Source organism: Melospiza melodia, chromosome 4, assembly GCF_035770615.1.
Source record: "Melospiza melodia melodia isolate bMelMel2 chromosome 4, bMelMel2.pri, whole genome shotgun sequence".
NCBI classification, from domain to species: domain Eukaryota; kingdom Metazoa; phylum Chordata; class Aves; order Passeriformes; family Passerellidae; genus Melospiza; species Melospiza melodia.
The window spans coordinates 58,223,247-58,240,208 of record NC_086197.1 but is presented as its reverse complement, the minus strand read 5'-3'; the positions used below and the strand labels follow the sequence as shown (position 1 = coordinate 58,240,208).

Below are 16,962 nucleotides of genomic sequence, written 5' to 3'. Positions count from 1 at the left end.
TTCAACCTGAGACAGTGTGGCACTTTTTTTCTGGTTGCTTTTGCCTAGCTGGGTTCAGAGGCTTCCTTGCCCCCAGTGCACCAGAACTTCTCCTTTGAACAACTGATCAGGTAAATTCCCTTCTCTCCTTTCTATTCTTTCTAACTTCATTTTATAATTAATTTTCTATGCTCCCTGGTTAGCTCACTTCTTGTTCTTGTAAATTATGGTCATTTGCTCTTTCGTCATCCTTCACCTCCAGCTACTACAATTTATTGTTTTGTTTCACATCAGTTTTTTTCATTTTCTAATATTTTTCTCCCACTTCCCCTTTCAAATCTTTTAAAACAGGTCAAGAAAAAGAATTCATTTAAAAATGAAATAACATATCTGAGATTAAACTACCTCAAGATTTCTTTCAAGTTAAGAGTAGGTTGTATTTGGCATTTCAGGTAATACTAACTTAACTTCAGTGGTCAGTGGAGTGTGCCACCAGCGCCTGGCTCTGCCCAGCAGGGGCAGACATCTCCTTGCTTTTTAGGGAATAACTATCCATCTCTCTTCCTGACAAAAAGTCCGGTTCTCCACAGGAACTTGCCTTATTACACACAAACTCTATAACCACCTTCTGTAATATTTATCTCCTGCTAACACAGGCTCTGCAGCTCCACAAGAAAACTGCAGCATCTTTCAATGAATAATAAAGACGTTACTTGAGTGGGTGGCATGCTGGCACAGCTCTGGCAACTCACTGGACTGTTTGCATATGGATGAGCTTATATAAACCCAGTTCATCCTGTCTGTGAGCTCCCTCATGCCAACGGCTCTATTCTCACTCTCCCAGCTCTGGAGCCTGGGGTCTTGTTTCAAGGATCTGTGCTGACGTTTACAACACTGCAAATACCTCTAATGGAATTGTACCTGCACGGCTTTTTGTTTTAGAAATTGGAATGATACAGATGTAACGCTTCAGACAAGTTTCACAAAATGCATTCCAGGAATGATTCCTTACCTAGTTCATTTGTCAAGGCTAAAGGATCTCAACTTGAGCTCAAGTGGTCCTGCAGGTACAGATTAGCTGAAAATGCACTGATCAGACTAGTTCCACCAATATTTTATAAAGATTATTGCAGGTTAATGATTATTTCCTATACTACAAAGCATACCAAAACTGGAGGTGGTTTAATAAGCAAACCCAACACCTACATGTAGCCTCACATTCTGGTTTAGAGCTGTTTAGCCACATTTCTTGCTACTCATTTCAAAATTTTCAAGTACATGGATTTTCTTCTTGCACAAATTTGAGAAGAATGGCTGGGCTCTATATAAATGCCATACTGATACACAAATAGGGGGATTTGTGTACTGACAAAATAATGTATTCTTTAGAATTGTGCTCTATGAAACACTTCAAATAGCCTAGCAGAAAACAAAAGTAGCACAAAGTAACTGAGATAGGCCATCATACTCTGTAAATAGAAAAGCAAACAACAGAGTTTGTAAGAAATATTTATCTAAACTCACACATGAAGTGCAAGTATTTATTGTCAATGAATAATAAATGCACTTTAGAAGTAGTTTCCAGAACAACTTTAGACTAAACGCTATTTTTAGCATTTAATGGAAATTCACATTATCAATCAATAATTCAACCTCAGCCATTCTCAGAATTGTAATAATACAATAACCTAAAATAAAGAGCAGTAATGGATAAAAGTAGAAAAACAGTTTTGTAAAATTCCTGGTATCATGAGTTACGTTGTAGGGCTGGTGAGTAGCATATCACAAATAATTTTTCAAGGATGTGAAGGCATTCTGATGCAATACCTTCCTGAATACAGGGAAATGAAACAAGAAAATACTGATCCTAGCATTAAAATAATGAACTCAGGTTAACAGTCTGGGTTAGAAAGTAAATGAACTCCCTTTAATAAGTTCAATATTCTGAATTACTTCATTTTCTGTAGGTGGAATGAAAACTAGAAACAATTTGGTGTGCTGTAAATTCTATAATAAGCCAAAGATTTTTCAACTAGCATGTGATGTTCTTGTGATTACTCAAAATGTGATTACTAGAAATATTAGTCCAAAGATTCATATCTATTTAAATCCAAGGACTACTAGAAGGAAATATGAGTGAATCAGCTGAATTTTCAAGAAACCACTATTAATACAGTTTTAGTAGACTTAGATCTCTATATTATTTATGAAAGATAAACTTCATCATAGTCTCACTTGCCACAACATCTCCAACCCTAACATATTTTTGAAAGTAACACTCCTAGCATTTCATACAAAACACCGCCAGAGATACTGAACAAAGTTTAAGAGATTTGCCACTAGAAATCACACATGAAAATAACAAACTGATTATTAAAGCCAAATCTGTAAAACCGATTTTGTAAGTTAGGAATATTCTGCTGCCTTTAAAGTATTTTCTGGCCACAGGCTGCAAAAGCCTCATTTTTCATGAGATATTTTTAATTCCATTGATGTGCTGATTCCTATTCTGCATATGTTTTTTCAACCTGGTATTGAATTTGATTCTGCTTTAGAAATAAATGCTGTTCAATTTAGTCAAACAAATTGAATAACATATTAACATACATGTGTGTAAGTGGCTAAATAGTTGAAAGGTTCAGATTAAACATTAAGACTTAAACATGTGATTTCTAAAGCTTTCAAGTAATCTGATAATTCTTTTCATATAATTTATCATGTCTTGAAAAAATATCTCTTAGCCTCTGGAATTACAGTAGGATGATTATTAGAGCATTATAGAATGAGGGCATTGTTGGCTTGCTACTTTTTAGGCACACCAGCAAGGACTCTGGCATTAACTTTGTGAAATACAGCCAAAGTGTTTTTGTAAAGTGGAATGGTGGAAAGTGGAAGTGGAAACTTCCCCCACACCATTGTGGTTCAGTGGAGAAACAGGCAAGACCTCAGTTTTACAGGAAATAACTTCGAAAGTGTTTCAATCTTTTTTTTTTTTCAAGTTCTGAATCCCATAATCTTCCTTGGTTGATCCTTTTATCTCTTATCTAGATGGGCAAAGTTTAGACATATATTCAACCCCATGGTGGGAAAAGATAAATTCTATACATCTCAGTGACCTGAGGGACTGGTCTGACAGATGAGAGAATTGACCAGGAAGAGCAGAGTGCAGCATTGACGTCATCCTCAGAAATGTTTTTAAATCCACCTAAGTGTTAGGAACCCATTTACTACAAATAGAACCCAGGAGGTAATGTGAGCAATACTATTTTTTAAGCAACTTTCACAACAAACTAATTTGAGATCTAATGTGATTTTTTTTATCAGTGTGATTTTGTAAGATTAGGGCCCTAGGCAGGTATATCGAAACTTTTAAAGTGAGAATAATTTTTATTCACTTACTTTTGATTTTCTTTAGAGAAACATAGACAATTTTTCTAAGCACTGACCCCAAACATACTTAAACATCCTACTACTGAACTCTCCATTTTACTATTATTTGTCAGTATTTCTGAGCTTCATGCCCTTGGAAGTCACTGAAAATCTGATTTTCTGTCTTGCATTCTATGTATTCATGCCATTCTGCACTCTACCTCAAAAAACATAGTGGAAGTGTATATAATATCGCTCTATATCATGACATATTAACATACACATCTTCTTTATAACTCAATATCTCTCACTTCTTCTAGAAGGAAATCATATAATTTGAGAATATTTTAAAAATACTGAAAGAAGGCTTTAATAATAGTGGTAAGCACACTATTTGAATTTCCACAGATTTGAGTAGCATTCAAACTCAATGTGTGTGTGGTCACAAAGACTTCTTTTTAAACCAGACTAACAATAGAATGGGTGGATCAGCTATTAGTTTAAGAACAAAATAAAAGAAGACATGGTAGGGATTCAGCATGCATCCCTCTTTCTGAGAATAAGTACTTCTAGAAAATAAAAAAAAAAACCCTTTAGATCCGTCAAAATTTTCCAGAGAAGAATACATTGTTTGTATTCTGTGAGGGGAAAAAAAGTTTGGTTTCTCAGAAATAATGGTACAGCAGACCAGACTGCTGATGGTTTTAATTTTTATTTTTTAAAAAGGAGAAAATTTCAGTATTGAAATAGGGCCTTAATTTCGTATGCTGTTTTGACATCTGATGTAGGAAAGTACCACTGAAAAGTCCCAGCATATAAGTCAGTCAAAATGACATGTCAATCCTCCGGTTAAAAGAGAGTTTGTAGAAGACTCCTCTGTTCAAGCAGTCCTGCTGCACACCGGGTCTGACAGCCAGTAGTAGACTACACCAAAACTGACAAAAATTAAGCTATACATTTACTCTCTGATGGATGTCAATATTTATGACATTACAGTTCCATTTTCCTAAGTTTCTTTGTTTGCTATCAATATTCTCTATTCCTTATAGAAGGGATGTGACAGAAATCATTTATCCAAGTCTGTGAATATAAAGACTGAATTTCTTTGCAACAGTTTTGGAAAAAGAAGTCTAACTGAACAGAAAAAGCATGGACAGAGATAAAAGCTAAATGTTGATTGGCACTCATAGAAAGAGTGGAAATGTAAAAAGAAAATGTATCAGAGTTAAAGACTACTTTGATAAATATGGTCCAATGACTTACATTTTTAAACTATTTTCAGCTTGGCCTGAGTCTTCTGTTGTAGTAGGCTGTTTCAAAAAAATGGTTTATGAAGAATATAGAGCTGAATATTACATTTAAGACACTACAGGGTAAAATTGCTAATACAATAGGAATACTTGAGTATAAGAAAATAAAATAAATGCCTGCAGCTTTTGCATACAACTCCCATTGCATTTGTTACAAAACATAGCTAAAACCTCTACAATTATCTTGCAGTTCACCCAGTTTCTGTAAGGTTTGTTTTGGGACTAAATACATCATTAAAACAGATACATTTTTATCTCTTGTTTAGGTTTTTATGATGTAGAAGTAAAAAAAAAAAAAAATTACCCCAAATATATGTGATAACTTCTGTAGAATTTATATGATCTTTAGGTAGGTTCAGTGACATGCAATACATTAGGACTATCATGTCCTCAGTAAATAAATGCTAAAAATATTTCTTCCTAATATTTTATAGCTATATGCCTTCTGTTCTCCACTATTTTATAATCTAGATGATTGCACAGATTTAAGTTGCCATTCAAATAATTTGAAATGAAGATATTATTGACAGAAATAGAAAGATTGGTATGAATAATGCAGGGGCAGAAATGCATATGTGAAGACACAGTGCCTCAAAGAGTTAAAGGCATGGTCTGTTCTGATAATCAAGGACACTGCTGGCAGTGGTAAAACACTAGGGAATATGTTCCTGTCAAGAGGAGGAGTGTGCTCTGATAAAACAACAGCTCAGACAATTTATCAGCAGAAGACCCTGCACTACAGCAATAACATTACAGCACATTGCATGTGATATTCATCTTTTTGTTATTCCAAAAGGAAGGCCTAAAATATCTGAGAAAAGGAACCAAAAAAAATTAGTGCCGCTGAAGAAAATTTTGGATCCAAAGGGCCATACCACAGCAAAGGTTGATTCCTAAAGGCCTGTGGAAAAAAGCTTACTTGTCCTAATCAAAAGGAATCCAATAGATACACTAAGAATGCCACAGTCAGCCTACCACAACACACAGAAGTTACCATGGACAAGCAACTTGGCCACACACACATGCACACCTCCTTGCTCCTGGGTTCTGAGTGTGACAGGCTCCATACAAGAGTGGGACTGACTGAAAACAGTTTTACCTGAAAGAAAAGTCACTTCTGCCTTCTGTTACATTGCATATTGACTTCAGTTATGCAAATTCCCCCCAGCTGTTCTGCCACTGCAAATAAAATTCCACACACCAGTTGTTGACAGGATACAGGGAAGGGCAGAACCAAACACAAATGTGTGGCTCTCTTTCCTGAACTGCAGTCCTATAATTGTTGCTAAAGAGTTCAAAGACTTACAGCTTAGTAATTTCAGACTACATGTGTATTTCCTATTGAGGAAGCATCAAACAGCACGGGCAGCAGACATCAGCTGCTGGAGCTGCCTCGTCTCATCAGCTACAGAGGCAGGTTCCTTCTGTCTTTTTTGCCAGCTATGATATTACAGGTATTTTGGTCTTCTTGCACAGCTTCCCTTCAAAGGGAAGTTGGGAGAGAAGTGATGTTATCCTTATTGTACTGTCTGGTTGTTGTGGTTGGCTATTGCAAAATTATAGTTATGTGTTCAAAACTATAAGCTTAAGAGGTGTCCTTCTCAGTGAGAAATTTCATAGCTCATTTTATTAAATTATATTAAATAACTTCACTTTAATACAGATCTTATTTTAACCAAATGGAGATTTTAAAAGGACAAGGTAAATGCTGCAAAACAGGAACTAAATTACAAAAAAATATATACTTTTAAGTCTATAATGTACCACTGTGAAATCTGCCTTATGTCAACATGCCTACACATATCCAATTAAAATTCTGCCTTAAGTACTTATATTTTATCTGTTTTCAGCTCTTGGAGGAGGGAGGATATTAACAGCTTTGGAGGAAAACCACTTTGCCAAAACTGCAACCATATGGCAGCAAACAGAAAAGGACCAGCCTAACAAGGCTTCATTTGTTAAAAGAAAGTTTGACTTTTCAGTTAATACATTAGCTTTTATAGGCAGAACCACTCTAGGGATGATAAAGGCTTCATGTCTGAGCAGTGGCAGTGGAACAGGGGGAAGACAGGAAACCAAAGCATGTAGCTTCAGGCAGTCAAGGGTTTTGCCCAATTTCAACAGTCTTACAGCTGTACAGGGTGCAACATGAATCCTTACTCTTCTCAGCTTTTCTGGATGTGGCCCCACCTGATTCCATCTTTTCCTAAGCTGGTGAAGTCACGTGTATTTTATTTTCCCAACCTTTGTACTCAAAGTAATTTCCCTCACAAATCTGGAAAGTAAAATTTCTTAAAATTTTCCCCATACTGCAAAGCAATCATCAATAATAGCCTTGTTTGTATCAGTAGAGAAGGTAAGTAAACAAAGAAAATGACTTTTATAGGATGACTGTCTACAACTTTTGTCCTAAAATGGAAGATTTGAGAAAGAACACTACAAAATGTATTCTAATTCAGTGCTCTGTGACCTACTGTCAGTCCCTGGCATTAAGTTTGGACTACATGACATTGAACCCCAAACATACAGTGGGCACATCAAGAAGCAATAAGGACTTTGTACAAAAAACTTGACATAAATGGAATTGTAGGTTTATTCAGAATACAGCACAATGCAGTAGAGTCCTGCTTTCAAATAAGATACAGCTGGTGCAGTTAACTCAGGCATAGCCTTCAGCATTCCAGAGTCCTTCTGGTTTCAAAGCAGCCCTAAAGGAGCCAACTCATGAGTCTCTCTGAAGCTGTACACATGGGGATACATACTGCTAAAGTAAATATTCCACAAGATTTGCTAGCTTCCTTGAAAGTCTTTTTTTCCTCATGTGGTGTGATTCTGTTTCATATACCCCTTCCAGTAAAAAGCAACATTAATCTTTGAAAGGCAAGCACTCAGACTGTGTCGTTGAGCAAGGTTTGTGGCCTTGATATTGATATTAAGGCAGAGATGCTGCAAGTGGTGCTAGGATTATCTCCAAGCACAGGAAAAGGCACTGCTCTCACTAAAGGGCAACACAAAACCCTGTAAAATACAATCTTCCTAAATGCAATAAGAATTGTTTATTTCAGCTGTAACAAAAAAGCATGACAGTATGTTTCAAAATAAAATTTTAGATCAAGAAAATTAAGGTAATTCAGTAAACTCTACCCTTTCTGCCTCTAGGTGGAACAATGAGAGCACTCAAGGGTAGGTACATTCTCAGCTGACCAAAAATATCCCGACCTGTATATACACAGCAACTGTTTAGTGCATTTATGGACAGCATCCAAAACAGAATTTACAATCAGTAGAATTATAAAACTGTAAATCACCCTCCATGTACTAGAACATATTTGACATAAGTGACTCTCTCAAAAAACTAAAATGATTGTTGACTATTTTGATGTGGAATGACTTTCAACAATTACTTTCTTACTCATTATTTTAACTGCTCTGATTTGACACAATGCTAGCTTTAATCATGATGATGATATGATATCCATTACCTATTTTAGTTCTTTTTTTTTTTGAAGTAGATTATTTTGTATTATTCCCATCCAAGTGATTTGCAAATATAAGTAAACTCTGAGTCATATACCTGCAAACAGCTACCAAGCTACAACTAACACAGGTTTATTGCTTTGTATGTCTTGAAAGACTTATTGTTGGAAAAAAATTGTTTATAACTAGGCAAAGAAAATATGAAATTTTAGTGTTTCTTCTTTTTACTTTACTTTTTAGATAGGCTCCTTCTAAATCGTGTTATCACAGTAGTCACAGAATCATTACAAAATAGACTCAAAGGGGTATAACCAGTCATCTATTTCATTCTGACTCAAGCCAAGGTCAGTTATATCCCAACTGTTATTCTTTCTCATTCTGGCAACTATTCAAAAGTCTTGCAGATGCTACTGGATGTAACCAAAGTTATAATCTTCCTAATAATAATAATCTATTTGGATGATTCACTGTATCACCTTTATAATCTTGTCCTGCAGAACAGAGGGAAAATGCACTTTAGGTAGTTTTAGACAGCTACATCTGAGGAGCTTCTCTAAGACACCAGTGCCATTTTGCATGCTTCAGACATTTAGACATGATGATCAATAAAAAAAAATGCCTGCTTATCTAACTCAGCATTAATGGCTCAGATGTGCTCAATGCAGTCCACACTCCAGAAGTCTGAATTTAGACATTGCGAATAAGATTAATCTGTCTGACCTACCATTACTTTCATCAAGCTCATGCTTTCTTAATTAATCTGCAAGAAAAACAGGTGAGACAGTGTCAAAACCTTAAGTGAATTCCAAATACTGGACACCTACTGTTTTTCCCTTACCTAATATTTCCTATCCACTCCCAGAAGGGAATTAGATGGCTTTACTAGGTTTGCTCTTGGGCAAATCCATATTGTTTATTACTTATTTCTTCTAGCTACTTAAAGAGGTATATCTGTTCACTGACTTGTTTATTAATTGAAAATAATTCCCCACATTCTTCTTTCTTTCCTCTTTTAAAGATAAGATCTATGTTATTCTTATTTAGTTTTCTGGTACCTGACACATCCGTCATGAAATCTCACAGAAAGCCACTAATAGGCCTAAGTTTTGCAGACAGTTGAGAAACCTAACCTATATAGTCTGTTCTTTCCTTATCTACAATTGAGGTTTTAGCTCTAGGATTAACTGTGGATGTCATATATTCACCAACAAGCTCTACAGTAAACTCATGTAATACAAAATCACGGTGTGCTTTTCCCTTCTCTGCTCCTACTCCATGCACCCTTTCCTTTCCTCCAGGAGCTCTCTAAGGTACTGAACATCTTTTTGTTCTTCTATTAATGCACTAATATAATTATGTTATATTAAATCTTGCTACGTGCTTCTCAATGAGTGCTTTGGCACTTTTGACACATCTCTACACACATGTGCTATTCCACCATGTTTAGTTAAGAGAAATTTTCCTCATTTTGCCTAAGGTGGAAGAAGAGATGAAAATTTAGCTCAGCTGGTATTTTACACTTTCTTTTCACATTAGTGAAGATTGTACTACGGTCTTTTGTAGATTTCTATTGAAACCCCCACAGATTTGTCTTAAAGCTATGCCCTATATATTTCTTAAAATTTAATCTTTGAATTTTTTGATATCTACCTTTTTCAGCTTTTTTCCCCTGGGCAGTCTGTCAGTGTAATTTCTTACACAAAAATTGCAAATAAAAACTTCCATTACTATAATGTCCAATGTCTTTGGAAAATATTCAAGAACAAATATATTCTTCACTGCTTCCCTGGACACCAACAGATATTTAAAAGCTCTATCTAATCCTATTTTTGAGATCTCAAAGCAACTGGTTTTGAAATACAAGCCAAAAGTTCCTCTCTTCTTCCCTGCTTCTATATGACTGTACTACTATTGTGATCTATATGATAAAGTACCTACAATGTAAATTTTGTTGTAATATTCAATTAATTCTTGTTTTCCTCATTAACTCTTCAGTTATTTCTTCTCTGTTCCTTGTTATTCTACCATTAGCATGCAAACAGCTAAGATACCTTGCAAACTGACCCATGACTTTCTCTAGTCACTTCTTTAATCTTGATTTAAATCATCCCAGGGACAAGACCTATGTTCAAGTTGCCTTATTTAAGATTATGATTTTTGTTCTTGCCAAATGGTTCTCATTTTAAATTTCTCTCAGGAGAGAGAAGAGCTACATTTAGGGTGTTATCTGACTGATGCTAGACTTGGACTTTATCTTGAATCTTCAACTTCTTTATTCACTGCCACAGAGCTTGATAAGAACATTTGATTTGCTAGGATAATCCTTAGCAAAATAATTTTTAGCATTATTATTCTTTATCCTATGCTAATGATTGGTGGAATCCTTTGTGATTTGGAAAAATTTGACTTTTTTTGAAGAAACCCATAAGCCATAATTTAAGTGCCAGGTGTTGTAGATGTTTCCACATCACCTTGAGTAGAAGATCAGTAGCCAGCAGCACCTTTCATTTCCTCTGGGTACCAGCGATTTTTTATTCCTTGGGCTAGTGTTTGGGGTTTTTTTCGGTTATCAAGAGTTGTTCTTAGTTGTTTCCTGGTCAGCACTCCTGCTTTTAATTAGTCAGAGGACATCAACAGTCATCTTCCTCTCTGCAGTTTTAAGTTTGCTCCTCCAGTACCTGTTCTGTTACCAAATGGAAAGCTCTGCTTTAATTTTTTTGTTCCTGAATGCACGCTGTGGATGAAATCCTCATGAGCACACTCAGTTTTGAATCTCTCCTTTTACTGCTCCTCTAATTGCTTCTTAAGAGATTTCCCTGGAGATCCAAGTGAAGTCTTTCCAGATACCACCAGTAGGAAAATATAGGCCAAAGTTCTGGCAAGTCTATTCAAGAATTTCATCACAAGATGTCATCATTGTCTAATTTTAAAGAAAGCTATTTAATTATGAGCATACAAGATATTTCCTCTCAAATATTTTCCACTAAGAATGAGATACTATGTAGTACAAAAAGCTCTTTATGATTGATCTAGTATCTGTGCTTGAATTTCATATATTTTTGTTTTTATTAGCAGTTCATGAAAACACTGAAGTATAATATGAAGTACAGGACTAAGCAAACACTAAAATGAAGGATTCCATCAGAAGCTACGTTTACTCTTCAGTATTACCAGGAATTTTGTTACTTGCTAAAAAGTTATTAGACAAGTGAAGTTGTTTGAATAATGCGCTCAATGATCCAGATGCTTACAGTTCAACAGCAGAAGTTTCTTTGATTTACACACTCAGAACATTAAAAATATTATTTTTAAGCTTTACAGATAAGCTTTTTCCACATATATTCCAGTAAAAACTAAAATCTCTCATATTTATACATAAACTGATGAAGTATTTCAAAATTATATTATGTGATACCATACTACTAAATTTTTATTCCTAAGCATAGGCCAGATCGTTACCTTTGATTGTGCTATGTTTAAGGAGAAGCCTGCTAGCAGTGAGAAGTAGGAACTCCTTATTTCCTCCTAGATAATCTATTACTTGGTTATTACTTACCCAATAAAAAATAATGTACTTGAAGTCTAACATTATAGTAAATCAAGGCGACCCGCTACAGGGAGAAATGATGGATCTGACTCTATTGATATTAGAAGGCTAATTAATTACTTTATTATATTAGTCTATACTATATTACACTATATTATACTGCATTTAAACTGAAACTGCACAAGCACTCAACAAAATCTTGTGACTGTCTGCTGACCGACAGTCTGAACACGCACTTGGCCCTGATAGGCCTAGGAAACAAAACACCACCACTCTGGGTAAACAATCTCCATATTGCATTCTACTGTGGCACAACACACGTGCAGCAAATGAGATCAGAATTGTTTTGATCATTCTTTTCTCTGATTCTCTCAGGCTCAAAGAATGTGAATCCCACATAACATGTTTGATGCATGCAATTCATTTGATTCAATAATAGTTCCCTTTGCTTTGCTGCCTAAATTGTGTTTGACTAAATCTGGAAATGGCCAAAAGGAATGAAAAGTGGAAGACATACATGTAAAGCTGCATATATTCAGGTCTATAGTAGAAAGACATGTCGTTATTGCAAGCTGCATGTAAAGCAAAACTGATAAAATTAAAGGAAAGATAGCTGTACTTCAATTGATCATAGCTTGATGACTTAATTAAGAGCAAAATCAAATTATCATCCTAAACTAGCTAAAGACTGTGAAGAAGTTGACAGGAAAGAAAAAAAAATATTTGTGTTCAAAAAGCTGCACACTGAATAGAAAGTAAGTAAGGACTCAATGTCCACTCTGGGAAAAGAAGCAAAGAGTAGATCTTCTGCCATCCGCAAGGGTTGAAACCCCAAATGCCATATTTCTATGTCAAGAAAAATAAAGTTTGCAGTAGAAGTGCAAAATGGCTGATGACAAGAGTTGTAAGGTATTTTCTGATCTTAAAAAAGGAAAAAATGAAAAGCAGTAGTCAGTCATGGGAACAACAGATAGAGTAGTATTTACACATGACCAAAATATGGAAATTTTCAGACATATACTGTTGCTATTGTCTCCCTTTCATGGCTTTTACTTGCTCTGCAGCTTCTTACCCTACACCCAATTTTGCCTTTGGTGCCTGTGTGCTGCTGTGGGAAGCTGTCCCTGGCTGGATGCCAGGTGCTCAGCAAGCCACTCCATCACTGCCCTGAGCAGGACAGGGCACAGGAGAGAATAACACAGAAAAAACCCCTTGGGTCAAGATAAAGGCAGTTTAATACAACAAAAGAAAAGGTCTGTGTGAAACCAAAGGAAAACAACAGATTTATTCTCTACTTCCTATTAGGAGGTGATATCCAGCCTCCCTCTCCTTTTTCTTAGCTTTTATTGCTGTACAGCCCTGTATGGTGTGGAACATTCCTTTGCAGCTTGAGTCAGCTGTCTTGGATATGTTCTCTCCCAAGGTCTTGCCCACCCTCTTCCCACTGGCGAGGGGGGAGTGTTGGGGAGGCAGCCTTGATGCTGGGTGAGCACCGGGGTGTTTGACAGGTGAACACCTTTCTAGGTACCCATGCAAAGAACTGTGAAGGCTGCTGTGGGAGAGATAACTCCATCTCCAGCAGACCCAGTAAAATTACTATGATAAAATATAAGACACAGAAAACCCTGAATTATTTATCATATCTTCAGAAAATATTCACTGTCTCCTAATGTGGAGTTTGTCTGTGGACAGTTCTGTTTTCCAACGTTGCAAGTTGCACAACGAACAGACTGCCAGAACAACATGCCTAGCATTTCTCATGATATTGCCCCTTACTCTTTTTAGGAAAAAAATAAGCTGAGTTTGCTTGTTTTATCTGCAATTGTATTTGCATTCAAATCAGTTATTTTCTCTTTATCCTAGATCTTTTTTACTGCAAGCTACTGTTAAAATAGCTGTGTCAATTATATTTAATTGATAAGACACAGTTTCATCCTGTATATATGTAATGTTCCATGAAATGGACAGTTGTTCAAATATATCCTTTTCCCAGTTTTAAGAGATAAGGTACATAATATCCTGCCCTATGTATAAACCCAATGCAATTTTTAGCAAGGATGTACCAGTACAGCTGAGTAACACAGCTTTGCCTCAGGACTAAATTATTTGGACATGCAAGTCAGTTTTCCCTCCATGAGTTACGGAGAAGACATAAAATGCTTTCAAAATTCTTATCAGCACAGTTGCACAGGTTTATGCTGACAGACCAACAGGCTAAGCATGACTTAGGGTTCTTAGTAGCAGAGGTTTTCAAATTTTCCCATCATTGCTAACACCAGTCACTGTCTGTCAGCAACATTTTCATCCCTGTGACAAATATTTCTTCGAAGCAGCATTATATAATACAATACTTTAAAAAGTGTCAGCACTTAAGGGATTATATATACTAGAGTTCCATCATTCCAAACAAAACCTCATCTGAAAAAGATTGTAAAATACCCCCCTAGAAGAAAGGCTTCAATACAAAGACATTAATGGAGTGCTTTTTCTGGTAAGATTTCAAAACAACATTAATGACTCCAATATGCTATTTAAAGCAGCAGCTCCAGGACACTGGGCCTAATGCATCTCTAACAGTAAACAACACAGATTCTGTTCATGGTTGTTCAAATATCTACAAATTATTTCAACACAGTGGGTTACTTAGCAATGTCTTATCCACAGTTTCCCTATGGACAATTACGTCAAAATAAACAATAGCTACTTGTTTTTCCTTACTTGTAGCGTGATCTTTCATCTCCCCCAGTCCAGTATTAATTCCAGCATCTATTGAACTCATGATTTTATCAATCTACAAAAGAGAGAACAGTGAAACAATTGTGGGATCCCATCTTCAGTATTTTATTTTAGTTTTTCATGCATAGATTTATGGCATTATTACCCTCATTAGGAAAAAAAAGAATCAAAAATGCATAAATGAAAGGTAGACAATTAATTACTCCACTTTAATTTGGAAATTGCAATTTGATTTGCAATTTTGAATATTAGTAAAAACTAAGGCTTGGGACTAGTATTTCTTTTTCCATAGTAGAGTTCCTTACATACTGATGACTCTCATCATCTAGGTATGGCCAGTAGTGGTTTATTTAAGCAGCAATATTAATGAATAAAAAAATATCCTGTATGTTCCAAAGTATTTAAAATACACACAATTAGATAATTTGTTCAATTCATATTTCCAGAGAATTTCCTAGCCCTCTTTTCTTTCCATTTGCCCCAAGGGCAGTAAATAAGTATGAAACATAGTTGTGTCCCCACATACCACAGAACAACATTCTCTGTGAAACAACACTGCACTGATCCCAAAACCTACTCACATGTGTCTAAGGCACATTGAACTTACTAGGTCAAAATCACTGTATCTATTTTATGTGCTGTAAGAACAGGACAAACCAAAAAGTGAATCAAAAGGTTGCTGTGGACTAAGAAGATAGACAAAGAGAAACACACTTTACTAAGCTTACTATTAGGACTAGTAGGAAAAGTATGTATTAGTCACTGGTGACAGGAGAAAGTCTGGAAATTATGACAGAATCTGAAGATTAAGCATTCATACTTTATACATAAATATATACATTTATATATGGCACTTTTTAAAGTTTAAGATCAAACCTTGATGACCATGTAGAACGGCAAATCTGTACCTGATTCTAATCAGGATTTTATAATAACATATCCAAGCTGTAAAGATCAAAACCTGATATCCTTAGTACATCTTCACTGAGAGAGTATTTCCCTTACAAAAGTGACTTTAAATGCCCTAACGAATCAGACACTTAGGTTAGCTTGAAACATTTTCCTAGAAAAATAACCAACCACATAATCAAACTCGGGGTTCTTTCTGAACGCAATAGCACCCTGGAGATAGATGATTTTCCCCACTGTAGTAGTTTTAAAGAGAAATTCTCACTTCTCTGTAGGAGCAGCAAAGATCCAAACGTTTCAAACTCTTAATTTACCTCACTGAGATGGGTACTTTTGTGTCTATGAAGAACCATTTACATTCTTGAAATTCAGCACAGGGTAAAAAGTTAAACATACGGTATCTAAAAATTAATTTAAATTGAATTCCAAACCCAAAATAAAATCTCTCATAAGGGCAAGCATGTGCACTATAAATTCAGTGTGGAAATTTCTGTTAGTAGTTCTGAATTCATTGCAGCTATAAGATATTCCCAATTCACACAGCAGCCAGGTATGTGCCAAGCATTTCGCACACAGGCTACACACTACTTAGAGGATATGATACACAAGGAGGGTTTGTAGAATGCCCAATCAACTCTCTATTGCTGCCATTTTCTCCTGGCTCTTGCTAATGGGCACTGCCATAGTGGAAATAATTAGCAAATGTGTAAACAAAAGGCACAGTTACTAAGGATTTTACCAACATTATTATTGTCAGCAATGAGGGCTTTAGTAGACAATAAATTCAGTGCCACAAAAAGTTGCAGAATTACTTCTGGTTAACTTCATTCACTAGGGAAACAATAGACTTTATTGAGTGGGCAGCATTAGAACAGAAATGCTTTGCATTTTGTGCCATGCAGTACAGTGTGACATTCACTCTGAAGTTTGCAGTGTGGAATATTCACTTTTTATTTTGTCTCTGAAACTAAAAACAACAACAGTATCTTCACAAGACCATAGTACTTAAAAAATGAAAAAAAACTTACTTCTTCCCACTCTGATGTGAAGGAAGGTGTTCTCTCTGAATTCCCTTTGGAGCACTGTGGCTTTGGCGTGGGCTCACTCCAATTGCTTCTTGCTTTTTTATCATTTGGTGGATGGGTGATAAGATTAGAATCAGATTTTGAAACATTTTTGCACAAATGCATTTCCAGCAAGGTCTTTGGTAAAGATCGTATTCTGCCCAGCGTGCACGCTCGCTCCACAAATCCCCCAGTGCTAATAACCCATTGTTCACTGACCCTTGGTGCACCAACCAGGGTATGATTTTCTGCTGGTTTATTCTTAGTATGAAATATGGTTCTGTTTACAATTGGTGGCTTTTTTTTCTTAACAGGAGGATCAGAGGTGCTCTCTTTCCGTAGCTGTATCTGCTGTGCTGCGCTCTTGCTCAAAATGCTTTTCTCCAGTGGCCCACTGCACAGGTTTACTTTGCTGTACAGCTGCAGTGGATTTTCAGGTGGGTCACACGCAGGTGATGATCCATGAAGTAAACCTGCAAACTGCTCAGCGGGGTGCCCTTCAGGAAGCTCACTTTCAGTCGATGTTTCACCCTGGCTACGTTGCTCTGAAATGAGAGAGAGCCTTGTGAAC

The 16,962-nt window shown here is 36.1% G+C and overlaps 1 protein-coding gene across 9 annotated transcripts in view; it reads right to left on the bottom strand.

The window, feature by feature from the left end:
- ANKS1B (ankyrin repeat and sterile alpha motif domain containing 1B) overlaps window positions 1-16,962 on the bottom strand; it is a 407,265-nt gene that overhangs the window by 195,332 nt on the left and 194,971 nt on the right. For all 9 annotated transcript variants that reach the window (XM_063154820.1, XM_063154817.1, XM_063154828.1 and 6 more), the window contains exons 13-14: window positions 16,356-16,936; window positions 14,401-14,473 (exon numbers count right to left, since the gene is read on the bottom strand). In XM_063154820.1, coding sequence (XP_063010890.1) covers window positions 14,401-14,473; window positions 16,356-16,936 — 654 coding nt within the window. The remainder of the gene's footprint in view (window positions 1-14,400; window positions 14,474-16,355; window positions 16,937-16,962) is intronic.